General features: G+C 34.8%; 1 protein-coding gene across 8 annotated transcripts in view; it reads left to right on the top strand.

Moving 5' to 3' along the window:
* ABI2 (abl interactor 2) overlaps positions 1–19,896 on the top strand; it is a 139,722-nt gene that overhangs the window by 87,962 nt on the left and 31,864 nt on the right. For 2 of the 8 annotated variants that reach the window (XM_039222597.1, XM_039222599.1), the window contains exons 3-8: positions 5,541–5,717; positions 7,184–7,201; positions 13,390–13,487; positions 16,856–17,002; positions 17,786–17,910; positions 19,147–19,329. In XM_039222597.1, the coding sequence (XP_039078528.1) occupies positions 5,541–5,717; positions 7,184–7,201; positions 13,390–13,487; positions 16,856–17,002; positions 17,786–17,910; positions 19,147–19,329 (748 nt within the window). The remainder of the gene's footprint in view (positions 1–5,540; positions 5,718–7,183; positions 7,202–13,389; positions 13,488–16,855; positions 17,003–17,785; positions 17,911–19,146; positions 19,330–19,896) is intronic. The other 6 variants (XM_039222601.1, XM_039222603.1, XM_039222598.1 and 3 more) reach the window with 3 other exon arrangements.

A 19,896-nucleotide genomic window follows, 5' to 3' on the forward strand; every position in this document is an offset into this window, starting at 1 on the left:
CTTTTCTTTTTGAGAGGCCTGGCTAGAGGTTTATCAATTTTGTTTATTTTTTTCAGAAAACCAACTCTTAGTTTCATCATCTGTTCTATTTTTTTTTTTTAATTCTATATTGTTTATTTCTGCTCTTGTTTTTATTATTTCTCTTCTCCTGCTGGGTTTGGGGTGTCTTTGCTCTTCGGCTTCTAGTTCCTTTAGGTGTGCTGTTAGATTTTGTATTTGGGATTTTTTCTTGTTCCTTCAGAGAGGTCTGGATTGCAGTGTATTTTCCTCTTAGGACTGCTTTTGCTGCATCACAGAGGGTTTGGATTGTTGTATTTTCATTTTTATTTGTTTCCATGTATTTTTTAATTTCTTCTTTAATTGCCTGGTTGACCCATTCATTCTTTACTAGGATATTCTTTTACCTCCATGCATTTGGAGGTTTTCTGAATTTTTTCCTGTAGTTGATTTCAAGTTTCATAGCATTGTGATCTGAACTGTGCATGGTATGATCTCAATTCTTTTATTTTTATTGAGGGCTGTTTTGTGACCCATTATGTGATCTGTCTTGCAGAATGTTCCATGTGCACTTGAGAAGAAAGTATATTCTGTTGTTTTAGGATGAAAACTTCTAAGTATATCTGTCAATTCCATCTGGTCGAGTGTATCATTCAGGGCCATTGTTTTCTCAGTTGATTTTCTGTCCAGATGATTTATCCATTTCTGTAAATGGAATATTAAAGTCCCTTGCAATTACCACATTCTTACCAATATAAGATTGCTTATGTTTGTGATTGATTGTTTTATATATTTGGGTGCTTACAAATTTGGTGCATAGACATTTATAATTGTTAGCTCTTCCTGATGGATAGACCCCATAATTATTATATAATGCTCCTCTTGGTCTCTTGGTACAGCCTTTAAAGTCCAGTTTGTCTGATACAAGTATGGCTACTCCAGCTTCCTTTTGACTTCCAGTAGCATGATAGATAGTTCTCCATCCCCTCACTTTCAACCTGAAGGTATCCTCAGGTCTAAAATGGGTCTCTTGTAGACATTAAATAGGTGAGTCTTGTTTTCTTATCCATTCTGATACCCTATGCCTTTTGACTGGAGCATTTAGTCGATTTACATCAGTGTTATTATTGAAAAATATGGGTTTAGAGTCATTGTGTTATCTGTAGATTTCATGTTTGTAGTGGTGTCTCTGGTACTTTGTGATCCTTGCAGCATCTCACTCACAGAGTTCCCCTTAGGTCTCTTGTAGCGCTGGTTTAGTGGTGATGAATTCCTTCAGTTTTTGTTTGGGAAAACCTTTATCTCTCCTTCTATTCTGAATGACAGGCTTGCTGGATAAAGGATGTTTGGCTGCATATTTTTCCTGTTCATCACATTGAAGATTTCCTGCCATTCCTTTCTGGCCTGTAAAGTTTCAGTAGATAGGTCTGATACTACCCTTATGTGTCTACCTTTGTATGTTAAGGCCCATTTATCCCTAGCTGCTTTCAGAATTCTCTGTTTATCCTTGTATTTTGCCAGTTTCACTATGACATGTAGTGCAGAAGATCACTTGAAGTTAGGTCTGAGGGGAGTTCTCTGTGCGTCTTGGATTTCAATGTCTATTTCCTCCCCCAGGTTGGGGACGTTCTCAGCTATGATTTGTTTGAGTACACCTTCAGCCCCTTTCTGTCTCTGTTCTTCTGGGATTCTTATTATATAGATATTGTTCCATTTAAATCACTTAGCTCTCTAATTCTCCCCTCATGATCCAAGATTTCTTTCTCTTTCTTTTTCTCAACTTCCTCTTTTTCCATAATTTTATCTTCTAATTCACCTATCCTCCCCTCTGCCTCTTCAATCCATGCTGTGGCTGCCTCCATTTTATTTTGCACCTCATTTGTAGAATTTTTAATTCATCCTATTATTTTGGTTCCTTGATCTCTGTAGCAATAGATTCTCTGCTGTCTTCTATGCTTTTTTCAAGCCCAGCAATTAATCTTATGACTTGTTATTGTAAATTCCTGTTCAGTTAGATTGCTTCTATCTGTTTTGATCAATTCTTTAGATGTCATTTTTTCCTGGAATTTCTTTTGAGGAGAATTCTTCCATTTCATCATTTTGGCTAGTTTTCTGTCCTCTGTGTGTTTTAGATGCTTGTTATATGCTCTGCACTTGCTCGAGCACTGCTATATTAAAAGAGGAGTCACATACTATCCAGGCCTAGCCCTTCAGGAGGTGTTTTTTGAGAGTGTTACTTGCTCTCTGTTGTTGTGACTTTGGTTATTTTATTTCCCTACTCATAGTGATGTTTTAGACTCTCTACCAGTTGTGGTTTTATTTGTTCCTTGAAGTAGCCCTGGAAAGGAAAACAAACAAACAGAAAACACAAACTTCCAAACACACAAATTCTAAAAAAGGCAAAAAACCGGAAACTCCATTTACAAGTAAAGAATAGGGTGGAGGTGGTGCTGATGGAAGAGCACATACAAAGAGAGGAATGACAGGGGCAGGGAAAGGAAAAAATAAACATTGACCAGGCAGAGAGACTAAAGAGCTTGATCCAAAGAGAGGGAAAGGAAAACAAAGAAGGAGGCAGGGAAATAGAAAAGAAGATAAAGTTGCCCAGACAGAGAAACTATACGGCTTAATTATTCCAGAGAGAGAGAAAGGAAAGTAAAGAAAGAATTGTAGATAGAGCATGTATCAAGAGAATGGATTAACTGTGTCTGCTTAAACAAATCAACAACAGAGTAACCAGACCAGAGGAGGGAAGAATTATGAAGGAGAAGAGGAAGGAAGAATGTATCTATGTAACAAGAATGGTCTGAGAGTTAATCCAGGCAGTGCAGCAGCACTGGTCTGGAGGAGGGGGCCGTCTCATTCCTCAGCATCTGTTCTGCTCCAGTAGATGTGCAATTAACAGGCACAGTGGGGCATGCTTTGATGTAGGCAGTCCTGCCTCCACTGTTGGCCCTGAGGTCTGATCCCTGAGGCCCTGCCTATGGCCTATCAGGTTGTCCTGGTGTATCCCTGGTAGTGACTCTGTCTCTTTGCCTCCCAGACTCTTCGGGTTCAGAGTCCTTTGGTTTCAGTCCTTTGTTTGAGATAGGCGAGAACTTCAGATCTCCCTATTCCTTCGCCATGTTGGCCCCTCCTCCCGTTTTTGTTTATTTTGAAGCATACTTAATATATATATGGAGTCTTCTTAACCCATTTTTTAATGATTTAGGATGTGACTCATTAAAAATTATTCAAAATAAGATTTTTATTTCTCTGAAGTTAAAAATAATACTGACATTGTCAGTAATATACAAATTTCTTTTTTTCTGTTACAGCTCTCCCAAGTAGTTGAAAAGGAAAGCAGATTTTGTCATTTTTACTTAACATGCCCAGAAAATCTCAAAGATTATTTTTGTTTTAAAAAGAAATATGTAAATGATAAGGTTACTACCATGGCCAGTCTTTGATTTGATGCTTTATTTAGATACTAGTTGTGAAGCTTATAGATCCTGTTGACTTTTAGTCTTTTGGTTGAGGGATGCCTGGATGGCTCAGTTGGTTGAGGGTCCACTTTGGTTCAGGTCATGATCTCATAGTTTGTGGGTTCAAACCTCACAGGCTCTATGCTGACAGCTCAGAGCCTGGAGCCTGCTTCAGATTCTGTGTCTTTCTCTCTCTTTCTGCCCCTCTCCTGCTTGTGCTCTCTCTCTCTCAAAAATAAATAGACATTTAAAAAAATCTTTTAAGTCTTTTGGTTGAAATAGGAGGCTTTGAATTTGTTTCAGGTTTCCTTCAGACCTTAGGTAGTTTAAAAGGGTAGATAATCAGCTTTCAGATTCCATAAAGTGATATTTAATACTATCATAATGGTTTTCATTTCTATATCATTACCTGTTTCTATTTTTATTTTGTTTTATTTTATTTTTAAAGTTTATTTATTTTGAGAGAGACAGAGACAGTGAGAGTTGATGCGGGGCAGAGAGAAATGGAGTAAGAATCCTAAGCAGACTCTGCACTGACAGCACAGACTTTTGATTTCTGCTCAGGTCATGATCTCGTGGTGTGTGGGTTTGAGCCCTGCATCAGGTTCTGTGTTGAGAGTGTGGAGCCTGCTTGAGATTCTCTCTCTCTCCCTCCCTCTTTGCTCCTCTCCAGCTTTCTCTCTCTCTCAACATATAAACTTGAAAATTTAAAAAAATAAAATAATTGCTTTCCACATCCCACTAAATTAGAGCCTGCTGTTTGAAAATGCTGTTTAATAATATTAATTAAATTAATAAAAATTAAACATAGTATTAATTATGTGCAGAAATTCACCCTCTATTAGTAAATGGAAGAGTAAAAACACATTTATCCTATGTGAACATTTAAAATTTTTTTTTTTAATGTTTTTATTTATTTCTAGGAGAGAGAGAGAGACAGCGTGAGCAGGGGAGGGTCAGAGAGAGAGGGAGTCACAGACTGAAACAGGCTCCAGGCTCTGAGCTGGCAGTCAGCACAGAGCCTGATGCGGGGCTCGAACCCACGAACCGCGAGATCATGACCCAAGCGAAAGTCGGACGCTTAACCGACTAAGCCATCCAGGCGCCCCTATCCTATGTGAACATTTAATAACTTGAAAAAATTAATGAAATATTTTATGAGTATTGTGTCATGATAAAAAACAATTTTTTTGTCAAAAAATGATTGTTAGCTTTGTATTTATATTTTAGTCCTCTTTTTTTTTTTTTTAACATTTATTTATTTATTGAGAGACAGAGTCTGAGCAAGGGAGGGGCAGAGAGAGAGAGGGAGTCACAGATTATGAAGCTGACTCCAGGCTCTGAGCTGTCATCACAGAGCCTGACATGGGGCTTGAACTCACTAATTGCAAGGTCATGACCCAAGCCAAAGTCAGATACTTAACCGTCTGTGTCACCCAGGCGCCCCTCTTTTTTTTTTTTTTTTTTTTTAATAAAAAAGGCATTTAAACACCAATGGAAATTATACTAATAGGTTATTTTAAAATGTTACCAACTTAACCACGGGGGCTTTCTTGATCATTATATTAGTATAAATATTAATTGGGTTTGGAAAAAATTAGCATGCTTTAACCCAAGAATTGGCAAACTTTTTCTGTAAAGGTCCAGCTAGTAAATATTTTAGGCTTTGCAGACATACAGTCTTTGTTATAACTATTCATCTCTTTCCTTGTAGTGTGAAAATATGTAAGCAAGTAGAATGGCAGCAGTCCAATAAAATTTTATGTATAGAAACTGAAATTTATATTCTGTATAATTTTCACATGTCATGACACTAATTTTCTTTTGACTTTTTAAAACCATTAAAACATGTAAATACCACTCCTGCATTGTAAAAAAACAAAAAAGACTTCAGTTTTTAAAAAACTTAGTGAGCGAGATTTGGTCTGCCAGCCATGATTTGCCAGCCCTTGCTTTAGCCTAGAAATGGAGATTAAGCATATAAATAATGATGTTAAATCACTGAGCATTTATATTTTGACTTTTCTGGATATTAGAGCTATATACATCTTTGTGCTGTGCTTATATTATACTTTGCAGACCGTTGATATTCATAAAGAGAAAGTTGCAAGAAGAGAGATTGGTATTTTGACTACCAATAAAAACACTTCAAGGACACATAAGATTATTGCTCCAGCCAATCTTGAACGGCCAGTTCGTTATATTAGAAAACCTATTGACTATACAATTCTAGACGATATTGGACATGGAGTAAAGGTAAGTATAATTTTTGTCAATCTTTTAAAAACAGTAGTCCATAATGAAACTAACTCTTTAGAAAATTAAGCTTTTATCTTTTCTTTTCTAGAGGCCCAAGTTTTGGCCCAGTTGTGGTTCTGAAGATTCCTCACTACTATAACTATTTTATCCTTCTTGCTTCTTCTTAGTGCTATGCTTTTAAGTTTTAGTCATCTTTAAATGAAATCCATTTACTTAAACATTTATGATAATACCTCATGTAGATTGGGCAAATAAGCATGGTACAATTTGTGTAATCTTTTAATGATTTAGTGTGACTGATTAAAAGATTAGTTCGTATGTTATTATTTACCTTACCTCAGGAATTTATCAGCAAACTTCTGGCATTAGTTTTCAGAAAGAACATGTATAAACAAACATGTACTTTGAATTTTTCTAAAATACTATCTTAATATTTTGGGTGAAAAAATGAAACATTTTGGGTGAGAATAGTGTAGATAAAAGTAATATATGAATTAATATTTCCACTCATTTTAAGTATGTAGCCATTATGTATTTTGGCTATCTTTTAAAATATATTAGAGTACCCACTACGTATGTAAAATACCATGATCAAAACTGAAGCACATATAAATTTCTTTGAAATTGGTATTTATACTTTAGAAACTATTTGGAGCCTCAGCTAAGTATTAAGTTACTTAAAGTTTACATCTTAATCATTGATTTGAAAGGCAATGACTTATCAAATGTGACTTTGAATAAACATATAATATACTTATAAGTGAAACTGTATAGTTTATGCAGTTGATTTGTCTTTATATATAAGCAAATTTAAATTAAAAAAATACTATACTAGTATCACTAGAAATCATTTAAATTTAAATTTAGTGTAGATCTAGGTAAAAGAAAATATACAGTATAATTTTTAAAAATATTTTTCTTTCTCAGAATTTTGATAGAAGCATTATTTAGAATTTGATATTTAATTTCATACTTAGAATTTTATTTTTGAGATTTTTTTCAAAGCTATTAACTGCTATTAGAAAATTTTAGGGTACTGCCGAATCTAGTTCCAAAAGGCACTTAGAATAAAGCATAATATTTGTGTTTGCCCATTTACGTAATAAAAACACAATTTCCTTCCCACTCCAATTCTTACTTAATTCAAGTAAAATGTTATTCTTTTGGGACTCTGTAGTCCTTCTTATTTGGACTTTTAGTGTTTATGCGTCACTAATTTGAAGAAATCTTTATTAATGTTTTTTAATAAAGCAATGTCATATAATTTCATCAGAAAACCTTCCTGTTCATGACACATTCTGCTTTGACCACTCTTTCTATGATCTACTGAAACATTATTTTTTAATGCTGAATGCTTAACTTGTTTTTTGTTTTTTTCCTTTCTCTTCACATCCTGAAGTTTCAACTAACCTTTCAATGCTTTTTTTCCTTACCTCTTTTATTTGCTCCATTTATGCATTAAGTGGTTGCTTAGATTTAAGGTAAGAGATTCCAGGGCTGGATTTCCATTCTTTGTTCTTATGTAGAATATTACATATGGGGAGTGAAGAGATATTTGGCACTTGGCCTTCTAAAATCAACAAATAATTCCTCTTTTTAATATTTAAACATTTTTGTCATGCAACTTTGTGGTGTGTATTCCTGTTCTGGGAGGGCAGATTTTTTTGTTTTGTTCATCACCTTGTCCTTTGCACCTAGAACAATGCCTGACACACACACTAGGTGCTTAGTAAATATTTTTGAATAAATGCTTATTTTGCAATGTTAATATGTTTTGTGAAAATAAAATGTAAGTTACCCTGTCATAAAATGTCATTATGGAGTAAAATTTGCTGGATTTTTGTAAATGTAGAATTTATGTTATGGATTAGAGGGCCAACTAATGTCATTTACATCCTTCATTTAACCCTCCCCCTGTGTAATAGCCTTTTTATTCTATAAGTGGTGTGCTTTATTATACACCTTGTGGCCAGTATGTCATTATCTCTTGACTCTTTGTCAATGTAAAGTAAGTGAGAAGTGGAAAATATTCAGTGTTATTTATGGGTTTTTTTTAAGTTGCAGTATCATGTATTTTGCAAAATCAAGATTAGTTTCTTTTTTCAAATTGCTATATTAAGATATATATATTTAAATATAAACTCATTTTACGAGTTTTTCTGAGTATTATATCAAAACATTAAAAGTTCATGATAGGATATAACAACACGTTAAGAATTAGAGAAATATTTTGTTATGTATTTCAGTAAGAGTTTAGTTTGTTGTTGTTTTACAGTTTTAGTATTTTGGAGAATTAATGGTAAAAGACATTCAAGTGTGTTCAAGAAGGCTTTTAAAATAGAATGTTACTAAAATTATTTTCACCAAACTAAGCATACATTTCCTTTTTGTTCTTATTTTCTTAGCTGACCTTTGTAATTTCTTTTCAAATACATTTTCTTTCTTTTTTTTTTCTTTCTAAAGCCCTGTTATTTGCCATGTCTTTAGTATAAAAAGTGATAATAGGAAGATAACTGAGATTTGAATCATTAGCTATTAACCATGGCTACTGACATTTCAACAGATCCTGGTAGAGAGATGTGACTAGAATTGAGGCACATGTACTCCTTGTGTTATTGAGTAGATGATTTTGGCTCCAAGCCCTCAGTCTTGCTGAGTGAAGGCATGTGGAATTGTGAGATTACTTTTGCATAAAATGCTAAGAACTAGACCCAAATCAGTGTATGAATACCTTGGTTCTTTTCCTGTAAATAGTGTATTCAGATTTTGCTTTTGATGTTTTAAAGTGATTGAGTAAACAGAAAGATTACCTTAAGGAAAAACACAGAAAAGAACTAATTCTTTTCCTATTTAGTATAGACCAGCTTGCTTAAGCTGCTATGCCATGTGCATTTCCTCCAGATGCCTTCTTGACCTTTCTGGGTTCAGGATCTCTTCATGTGAGAGATAGACCAACATGAGTAGGAAATGAGAGAAGCTCCTAGAAAGCAAGGAAATATCACACTTGGATAAGATTGCTTAACATCTTTGCTCTTTGTGCCAAAAAGCTTCACTCTTTGAGTACGGTGGCTCTATATAGGTATTTCTTTTATATCTGGGTGCAGTTCAGCAGGCGAGAGGAGTACCCTGTGTTTGTCCTAGAAGCCAGAATGTGCCAATGTTCTGTCTTTTCTTTCTTCCTGTCCACCCCCCTTATTTTTTTTTAGCACATTGTTAATAATTTTCAGTGAACCAAAACAAAGTAGAGTGAAAAAAGTATTCAGTATATGACAAATTATTTCTCTTTTAATGCTGGTATAAAAAATAATTGGTATTTGGAAGGGTGATTAATAGAATAATATAATACATTAAGGTAGAAAATAGAATTAAAAAACGTTAAAGTTGGAAGAGACTGCAGATAATAAGCCAGTTCAGTGGTTTTCCATCTGAGCTTGGAGACCTTTGGGTTATATCAAGTGCCCTAAAAGTCTCCTGATGTTTGGTGGTAGGTAGGATTATATGCTGCTTTGATTTCCTCAGCTCTTCATGAGTTCTGTCTTTGCTCTTGTTGCTGTCAGACTTTTGATGCCTTTCAGATAGTCTCTGAACAGAGATCATACTTTGGGATCAGACACATGGGATTTGACTCAGAAGAATCCTCCATACTAAAAGTTGAATTTTTAACATTTTATACAGCATGTTCTGATGGTGGTTAATTTAGGTTGTTGTTTTTCTTTAGTTGAGTGGGGAGAACAAGTTGTAGAGTTTAATTCATAAGATCTTTGAAAACAATGTAATGATAATTTTACATCAAAAGGCATAAAAACCTAAATGGTGGAATGCTGTATTGGAAGTGTTTAAACATATACCTGAGGCCATTTAAAAGTGGAATTTATACATACACACTATACAATACTACTCCTCTTCTCTTTGTATATTTAAATCCCGCTTTTTAAAAATTTTTAACTATTAACAAACAGTCCAGCTTAGATTTTGCTCTGTGAACTTTTTTGGAGCTTTTCCTTCCCACATTGATATTTCGTTTTTTGGAGATTTCTATATAATTTGTAGACATTCCTTTTTGTTTAAAACATAGAAGTCTTATTTATTCCAAAATATTATAAGTTCCTTAAAAGCAGAGAAACCATTTTATAGGCCTTTGTGTCCCATTCTGACCCCCTGCCATGTCTCCCTTAATTTTCGTATTACTTTACCCTTGTGCCTAGTAGTCTGGTAGGTGATAAGTGATTGATAAATGAAGAATATACCACAGGTATCATTTTAGAAGGTGCTTGCCACTATTCTGTCACAGCACGTCATCTGTCAGTCGGAGATTTCTTCATAGCAGAAGTGTCCTTTGTGAACTAGATATATCTGACGAGCCAGCTTTATAAAAAATACTGAAGTTCATAGGGTTCTGGGAAAAGCACTGAGATTTGAATAAACATTATATTATGATATATCAAGATTCAAAGAAATATTGAATGTACCAAAAAAGCATAGAGCAGGAGAGGTAGAGGTAAGAGCACTGTAGAAAAAAAATTAAGGCCATAAGAATAGGCTTGATGCTTGGTGCTAGGCAGAGATCTCCAAAGCCTGGGAGATAGGACCACTCTTTGAACATAAAAGAACTTTTCTACTTCCATTATTATCTGCATTCCTTAGTCACAGGCCACTGGCAAAGTATTTGAGTATCATCACTTAAATGAAATAATTCTTCTGTTTTGAGAGTTACTTTTTGGTAGGGAAAAAAAAGGGGGGGGATGTTTCCTGCTGTTTCCACCTTAGACCTAATACCTGCTTTACTTAGTTCTCAATGATGACTTTCGCCTTTATGGAATAAAAAAATGCCCACGTAATCGAATGGTTAAAAGTTTCATTCTGACTCCCAAATAAAACTTTGAAATATAATGAGCACACACACTCATGATTCAGGACCAATAACTGCATATTTATGAACCAAATGATAGTTCTGCTTATGTTTACAATTTGTTTTAAAGTTTCATGTGAAATTGCTATTATGAAGTGCAGCTCTGCTTTGTTTTCTTTGTCCTGAGTTTATGGTATGTTCTCCTTTTCTCTCCCTTTCTCTCCCTCCCTCTCTCTCCATCCCTTTCTTTCTCTCTCTCTCCCTCCCTTTCCTTCTCTCTCTCTCTTTCTCTCTCTCCCTCTCTGCCCCCTGAGGTCCCCTCCTCCACACACAAAATTTAGTCCTGTGCTTTGCTGCTTGTGAGGAAGTGATGTCTCCCCCATAAGTTTCCCTCAAAATAGTGTTTAGAATCATGACTGCTATCCAGCGAATTTTTTAAGTCAAATTATTTTATATTTAAAATATACTTTCTTTAATTTTAATACAGGTTCTGCCTGTGATAAACAAGTTAGGTTTTATTTGGCAGTTATTCCTGTTCTTTTCTGTTTTCCTCAAATTAAATGGCAGTATTTATACTCTGCATAGCATATTCATTGTTTCACTTACCTTTTTTCACAAAGGAAAACCACCTTGAAGAAGTAGTGAAAAACTCTTTTAGCTTCCTATAAAGGTACAGTATCTGTAAAGTATAAAATTACAGAATTTTTGGACAATCTGCAGGGGCTCTTTGGTTTCATGAGTGATTTAAGTTACTTATCTAAACCCCACTAACCAAGCAGATACAATCATTTGATGATTCTACAGATCATAAAATGTATCAAGGTTTGTTTATGGAAATGTCCACCAGATTTTAATATATAGATTGTTTATGTATTTTATAGACTAAAAGACTTCTAGAAGATACTGCAATTTAAATAAAAACACTTTACATACCAAAACCTTGAATCAAAGTTGGAAAGCTGTTTTCAAGTATTTAGCTGTTCCATGTATAGAATAAAATTCTCTTTTACTTTTTCTGTCCCTGCTCCTTTTCCTTCCTGTTTCTAGCAACTTGATGTAGTTTAGTGTTGGCTCACCTTCTTCTCCCTCATCACTTAAAGTAACTTTGGGTTTTATGTTGTTTCAGGTTGAGCTTAAAGGACTTTGGTTATTACTGTAAAAAATCTTCTGATATCATAAATTAAGATTTACAGTTTGAAAGCTACTGGTTATTTGTCATATTATTCCTGAAATTTTCCCTAAATATGGATTGATGTTTTAAAAACTTCTGGCATTTTCATTTTAAGATATCACTAGTATACCCTCTGCTTATTCATGAGGGGAAAACAAGGAGAAGTTAATCTTTATTCTTACTTGATAACTGGTTTGTTTTGTATCTATTAAAAGTAACAACAAAAGGATTACAGATAAATGTTTCACTTGAAAAAATACTGACATTTGAAAGGTATCATTTGTCATTAAAGATTGTTTTAACATCACACACAACTTGTTCACTGGGCTATTCATTTGAAGAGTTTGTTTCATGATATATTATTTCTTGCCTATTCAGAAAACAAGTAGTAGTTTAGGATTTTTAAAAATTTCCTTTAAGCCAGTTAATTTTGATAGCCTCAGTACTCTGTATTTGATTATGATTTGTTTTCTTAAAATTTATATTTTGAAATTACGATTATAAATGTATTCTGATTTCAGTGGCATAATGTCTTGCACTTTCATTTTATAAATAAAATTGAATATTCCAGACATAATCTTATTAGAAAAGTTAAGATCTTTGAAGTGTTTGGTAATCCACAATATTAGGGGCTTAAAATAGGATCAGGTATGAACCTATATGTTGAACATACTTACTCTAACCCATTGGTAATCTCATGCAATTTGAGATTGCATTTGAACTGTATATGTGAATGACTTCTCTTATCTCTTTAAGATGTCCAGATTTCTAGGGCTTTCTATATGAATGCTGATATACTTCTTTGGTGGCATCATTTGTTCTCAGATTATGCTACTCTCCTCCTCTTGCATTTTCAATTAGAGATAAAACAGTGAGGAGTGATGGCCCTGCTCTGATTTAGGACTATGTTACATCTTTCCCATAATCTTTATTTTGGGCCTGAATGGGTCTAACTCCCAGTGGAACTAGGACATTGCCATTGGCCCCTCTATTCCTCATAATTGAATGGGATACCTCAGTCCTAACTTTCTAGTTCAGATGTTTAGGAACATGACTTAACTTCTGGCAGTTTTCAGGTAGGTGATTCCTTCATAAGAGAGCATTAAAGAAATCCGAATTGTAAGGCTAATCCACTATTTTAAAAACTGTAAAGTTTTTGGTATATCATACAATTTGACTTTGTATTCTTTAGTTATAATGGATCAAAATTATAGTGCATATTTTATTGGGAAACATGTATTTTTTATGATATACTTGCTATCTAAAAAGGAATTGTTTAAAGGCATTATTGTTTTTGATTGAGTTTTTCTTTATTAAAACTAAAGTTCTTATAGTTATCCTATTTAAATTTCAATTAAATGTAGTATCAAGTAGTCTAACCAGTGATCTGTTGGTGTGATGGCCTAATGGCAAATACAGTCTTTGCATACAAGTCTACAATCATTTGAAAAATCTCATGTTAGGAAGAGTCCTTTGAGTACAACTGTAGAATAATAGTAGAGTAGAAATTGCATATGAAATGCATGGCCTCTAATTTTTTTTTCCTATTTAAACCTTCCCCTCCTTTGTTAAATAGCATAACACTATTTCCCAAAAGTGACATTTTGTTTCATTGCATATGAGTTGATTTTTCCTCCACATTTTTTTAGGTGAGTACCCAGAATATGAAGATGGGTGGGCTGCCACGTACAACACCTCCAACTCAGAAACCCCCCAGCCCCCCTATGTCAGGGAAAGGGACACTTGGGTAAGTATGTAGTAATTGAAAACCATTTTGTGTAGTGTTGTTGAAAATTAAACACTACATACATTTAAATTAATTTTTAATATTTGAAACAACATTTTCATCCCAAGATTATCTTTTCTGTGTGTAACTTTCCTTTTTTCTGGGAAACATCTTTATAACGTTAAAAAGATTTTGTTTAAAAGTTATTTTTCTAATGAATTTTAAGTTTGAGGTAAAATCCTAGCCCAAATTCATGGCTTATTTTAAACTGTACTCTAATTTCAGAAATGCTTTAGAGTATTCTGTGTTATTTAGACTATTCTTCTGAAGAACACTGTGTAGATTACGAAATTCTGTATATCTTGTGTGCTTATGAGAATACTGAGCTTTAATTCTGTCTCACAGAAGGGAGCTCTGGATTTGACTTTTGGCAAAAATAGCCAATTTATGTAAAAGCTTAACATTTTTCTTCTGTAGCATCATAATATAAACATTTGCTTTATCATGGAGATTTGTGATCAGGTGGATATATATCCCAGAAGCCAGATAACTAAAATTATGCCAGCTGTGCTCCTGCTCTGTGGTCTTGCATAGTCAGCCTGTTAGCAATTCAGTTTTTTCATCTGTAAAAGGGGGTAATACTTGTTCTCTATCAACTTTTCAGAGTCATTGTACCACAAATTGGATTGTTTAAAAAAATATGTAAGACAATGCTTGACACCCATTGGCTTTATGATACATGCTTAAAATGTTTTAAATTGGCAATCTTCTTTTTGGCCCCCTCACCAAAAAAAAGGGGGGGGGAGAAAATGACAGAAATCCTAATTAGGACAGGACAAGATGAATTAGAATGTAAAAGAGGATAATGTTGGAAGAGGAATTATAGTTAGGACAGTGGGAAATAAAAGGATAAAAATGAATTCCTGCCGGGAATAGGATGATCTTATTTGGGGCCACAAATAAAACAAATTCTCTTAGATTAGAGAGGAAAGCATCTAGTAGATCAAATAATATTTAAACTTCAGTGTAGTATGTTGATGACATGGTAGGCTGTAATGGTGTAGTTGTAAGAGTAGAGAGATCAAGAGGAAGTATTTGTTTTCCTTTGGAATGTCTGTGTTTCTGTTATATGTAGTACCTAACAGATTTTGTTAGGTTTTAAGTCAAGATTGTTAGCAAGGTAACCCTCTGTCCTCTTAGTAAAACAAAACTTTCGGTGGCTCTCAAATTTTGAAGATTTATTCATATACCAGTATTTGCTTCCCTTGTGTATTAGCAAGGGTTTTGCAGGTAACTGAAGACCAGAGTTGCTGAGCACAAACCAGCTGATGGTCACAGTGCGGCGTTCTTGCATGGTCTAGCCTAACCATCATATTTTGTTCCTTTGCCCCTTATTTTTTACTTTGTTTGTATCATTGCCTTCACTGTATTGTTCTCAGCCAACAAGGGTTTTTTCTTGCATGAAACAGAACATTTTTATTGTCTGGAAATCAGATGTTTGGAAATGAATCAGTATCTTATGTGTTTTTTTTATATTTACATTATAATTTTAGAGATGCCTAAACTTTTTAGTATTTCTTTTTAATTTTAGAGAGAAAGAGAGTAAATGGGGGTGAGGGGGAAGGGGAGAAAGAGGGAGAGAATCTTAAGCAGGCTTCATGTTCAGCATGGACTCAGGGCTCAATCCCACAACCCTAGGATCATGACCTGGTCTGAAATCAAGAGTCCAATGCTCAAGTTACTGAGCTATTCAGGCACCCCTAAACTTTTTAGTATTTTATTTATTTATTTTTTAAATGTTTATTTTTGAGAGAGAGAAGAGTGGGGGTAGGGCAGAAAGAGAGGGAGAATCCAAAGCAGACTCTCAGCTGTAAGTGCAGAGCACAATGGGGGGCTCAAAGTCATGAACCATGAGATCATGACCTGAGCAGAAGTCCAATGCTTAACCTACTGAGCCACACACAGGCACCCCACTTTTTAGTATTTTAAATCCAAGTTCCTGATACTCCTTTTTCTTCCTTGGACCCACTATGTCACCTAGTGGCCTTTAATTATTTTTAAAAAATTTTTTAGAGAGAGAGAGAATTTCCAGTCTCCATACTCAGTGCAGACCTGATACGGTGCTCCATTCTACCATCCTGGTATCATGACCTGAGCTGAAATCAAGAGTCAGATGCTCAACCCACTGAGCCACCCAGGCGCTGCTACTTATTTTTAATTATTAATGTACTTATGTATTTATGCAAGATTTTGAGTGTAGTAGAGTGGACAGCATCAGTACAAAGTGATCTCATTGAAAATCTCTCTGGGCTATTGAGTAGCCCAGGAAAACTGTATTTAAAGGAACTGTGGGGCTCTAGGAGGAGTGAATTATTGAGAAATTTGTAAGGGAGTAACATCATTTCAGGAAAAGAAAGCTTTTTAATTTTCACATCTTGAGATCCCAGTTTTTATTCTTTTAGAAACCAGAATTGTATCTATAGAATGTCACTTTCATGTCAGTTGAGTATTTGTCATTGTCATAAAGGATTTAGAAACTTAGAGATAAAAATTAATTTAATAATCATTAATGTGCCATTGTGCATCCTATTTCCTATCAGATTTCCTTTCTTTTCTCATTCTCTTCCCTTTAAAGGAAATTTTGAGAAGGAAATATATTAATAAAATTCAGTCTTTTTTGTACTTTATAGTCCAAAGCAAAATAAGTAGAAAGATTTAGGTGGTCTTTTATTTTTTCTTTCCCTTTTAAATGTTGAACACTGAGGAGGGTAAGAGGTAAGAGAGGTCAAGGTAAAAGTTGAGTGAGGGGAGAAAGGAAGTGAGGGGAGAATGGAAGGAGAAGAGATTAACTTGTGTATTTCTGTGTATGGATATAGTGCAATTTCTATGTATTACTATATAGAAAGGGAAGTGACTTGTTAGAGTTGCTATTGATCATCACTGTGGGGGTTGTAGAGCCAAATTCTAGATTTATTTACCCTATCTTTGAATATCTTTGGTAGGGAGAGAGGGGTGAGGAAGATAATTAGTGCATTCATGCATTTCAGTTGGGAAATTTTGGCATGGTGCTAAAATAATTTGAACTCATTTAAAAAAAAAGCCTGAGAAACACTGGCTTACTCAGTGGGAGAGTCTTTGTGCTCTCTGAGAATGAATGAACAAAATTGCATTAGTACAGAGAAATGAGGTTGGAGACTAAACAATAGCAATACTCATTGAAACCCTAATGGCAAAGAAATGATATAAGGAAAGACTGAAATTGGTAGCTGGGTTATGTTAAAACATTTTCCTGTCTCTGAATACAAGTTGTATTTCACTACTGGCAACTCTTTGAATTTATTGTGCCGAAACTTGCTAATCACACAATACATACGCTCTTCTTTTTGTAGGCGGCACTCCCCCTATCGCACACTGGAGCCAGTGCGTCCTCCAGTGGTACCAAATGATTACGTACCTAGCCCAACCCGTAATATGGCTCCCTCGCAGCAGAGCCCTGTGAGGACAGCTTCTGTGAATCAAAGAAATCGAACTTACAGGTATTTTCTCTACCTCAGTGCAAAATGTGATGGTCATAGTACCATTATTTGTTCAGATTACTTCAGTTAAGTCTCTCTCATTTTCCAAGCACTAAGTTCTTTTCCTCACCCTACTCCCCAAACCTCATCTGATTCCACCTCTCTCTTCTCATGTTCTGATGGAGCTTTGAGGTCAGGAAGTTGAAAAAACAGACATCTTAAAATACAGACTTCTCTACAAAATTAATAGTTAAAGTTGACCTGGAAAAGGTTGTGGACCAGATATGGGAAAAAAAAGTTATGGATCAGATGTGGGAAATTGCAAGTTATTTTTTGGTGGAACTTTACAGATGAAAAACCAAATACAATAAAACATTAATATCAGGATATCATTACAATATGGTATATAAGGATATCATTACAAATAAAATTATTTTTTAATTATTAATCAAATAACCTGGTTAGGGAAACTGTGTTTTTACTATAAAAAAGTTTCTTCAGACAATAAAGGAAAGTAATAGTATTTTTATATGTTGAGCCCTATCACCACTTATATTTGTGCAGAATTTTTCCTTCTTTCTCAATTTCTTTAATAGATGTTTTAAAAGTTAACCATTAAAAAGTGGTCAAAGCAAGTTTCTTGAACTTAGTATTTTTCCTGTTTTATTAAGAAATTAATATTTGAAGAGGAGGACTTTTGAATTATCTTTATTTAGCTATGTTCATTTCAGAAAGTTTTGGGAAATGCTGGCAGTATGTTCCTTTATATAAATACTCATGCTTTGGTGGCTCTTACTTCTTCAGCAGCAGCGGGAGTAGTGGAGGGAGCCACCCGAGTAGTCGGAGCAGCAGTCGGGAGAACAGTGGCAGTGGGAGCGTGGGGGTTCCCATTGCTGTCCCGACTCCCTCTCCTCCCAGTGTCTTTCCAGGTAAAACACAAATGGTGCCTCATCTTTACTTGTCTTTTTTCAACTTGAATTCAATGTATGATTTAAGTACTTTCTTCATAATCAGGATTTTGTCTTCTTTAGGACTCCAGAAATGTTGAGAAATTTTTATGCATTTTTTAAATGTTTGTTTATTTTGAGGGAGAGAGAAAGTGTGTGTGCATGTGCACGTGCGAGTAAGGGAGAGGCAGAGAAAGAGTGAGAGAGAGAGAGAGAGAGAGAGAGAGAAAATCCCAAGCAGGCTTCGTGTTTAGTGCATATCCCATGGATCGTGAGATCATGACCTGTGCTGAAATTAAGAGTTAGATGTGTAACTGACTGAGCCACCAACTTGCCCCTATGCTTTTGTTATTTTTAACCAAGTGATTTCTGAGTTTATGTTCACATAAACTTTTAACTTTTCTGTTTCTGACTTTATGTCTTTGGTGCTGTGACTCAGTTGGTGCTTTGAAATTTCAGGTACCACCTGATTATGAGTTATATTCCAGCCAGTGGACATTGCATACCTTTGGACACAGTGGGTACTTAGTCTGAGAATCACATTCAGTGACAAATTTAAAAGTAGTTTTGGCAGTTAAATTTAGTGGACTTTTGGAACTTAATACTGTCTGAAATGCTACCTTTTTTGTTTGAAACAGAAAAATATGCTTGTTTAATGTGAAGACACCGAAGTTAAACTTTATTTTAAAAGTATGACAGAAGACATAGGGTTAGAATACTGTGTATTTAGTTTACTTATCATAATAACAAATACCTTTTTAAAAATCATGAAGAAGATTTGTGTTTTCTAAATTTTTTTTTTACTGAATAAGGTATTTATATGTGGAATATATGTTTATTTTCTGATTTGTGTAATTCAAAATGGAATACTATTTTCTAGTGTATTATGGTTAGAATAGTATGCTATTTACAAAATATGCTAAAAATTACAATGTAAAGGGAGCACTTTTCTTCTAGAGTAGTGGCTTCTAGGTAAAAGGGAATGCTTGTTTCTTATGAATTAAAAAATCTGTATATTACCCTGAGCATTTTGAATTATTTTCTAATAATCCTTTAGTATAAGCTTTATTCTGTTGTTTTTTTTTTTTTAACACTCTCTTGTATTCTTGGGTTAGTTTAAGCACTGAATATCTAACATTAGGTTCTCTAATGCCTTTTCTAAACCTGCCTAATGTGTCTGCCTCATTAATGCTGCCTCTTACTCCTCTTTCCCCTCAGCCCCTGCTGGCTCTGCTGGTACTCCCCCCCTTCCTGCTACTTCTGCATCTGCCCCTGCCCCTCTTGTTCCTGCTACTGTCCCTTCCTCCACTGCCCCAGACGCTGCTGCTGGGGGTGCCCAGACCCTTGCTGATGGCTTCACTTCTCCAACTCCCCCTGTTGTCTCTTCCACTCCCCCTACAGGTGAGTATGGCTTGTTCCTTGGCAGGCACATCCAGTCATCTGGCTCTTTTACCTGGAACTCTGGCTTTATGACTTTTGTTTATTTGTTTGTGGTTGTGTGTGTGTGTGTGTGTGTGTGTGTAAAATCTGAAGAATAATGGACTACCTAGAAAATGGCATGTGACCACAAGATTTCCTGAGGAAATCAGGGTAAATAAAGTTCACAAACATTTTTCCAGTAGAGTAACACAAATACACATTTTTTTTATTGCTTGAATTTCACTTACTAGAGATTTGTGAATTTAGTATGGAGCCATCTTCTGTATACTTTTGAGAAGTTGTCTTTAGAATTATTGTTTCAGATTAAGTCTTTAACAAATAGAAAAGTCTATGAAAATAATTCTAAGGCATAAGGTATAATTTATAGGTAGTATTTGATATAACACAGTGAATGTCTCTGTAAGTCTTTTATAGTAGCACTGGAAACACATAGACTATGGAGTTTTTAAGAATTTCAGGTTTTCTTAAGTGTTACTTAAAGTTGACTGGTGTTTTAGTGTTTTAAAATTGCAACCTAAAATCTGCTTC

Source organism: Hyaena hyaena, unplaced genomic scaffold (assembly GCF_003009895.1).
Source record: "Hyaena hyaena isolate Hyena2069 unplaced genomic scaffold, ASM300989v1 scaffold_1166, whole genome shotgun sequence".
Taxonomy (NCBI): Eukaryota; Metazoa; Chordata; class Mammalia; order Carnivora; family Hyaenidae; genus Hyaena; species Hyaena hyaena.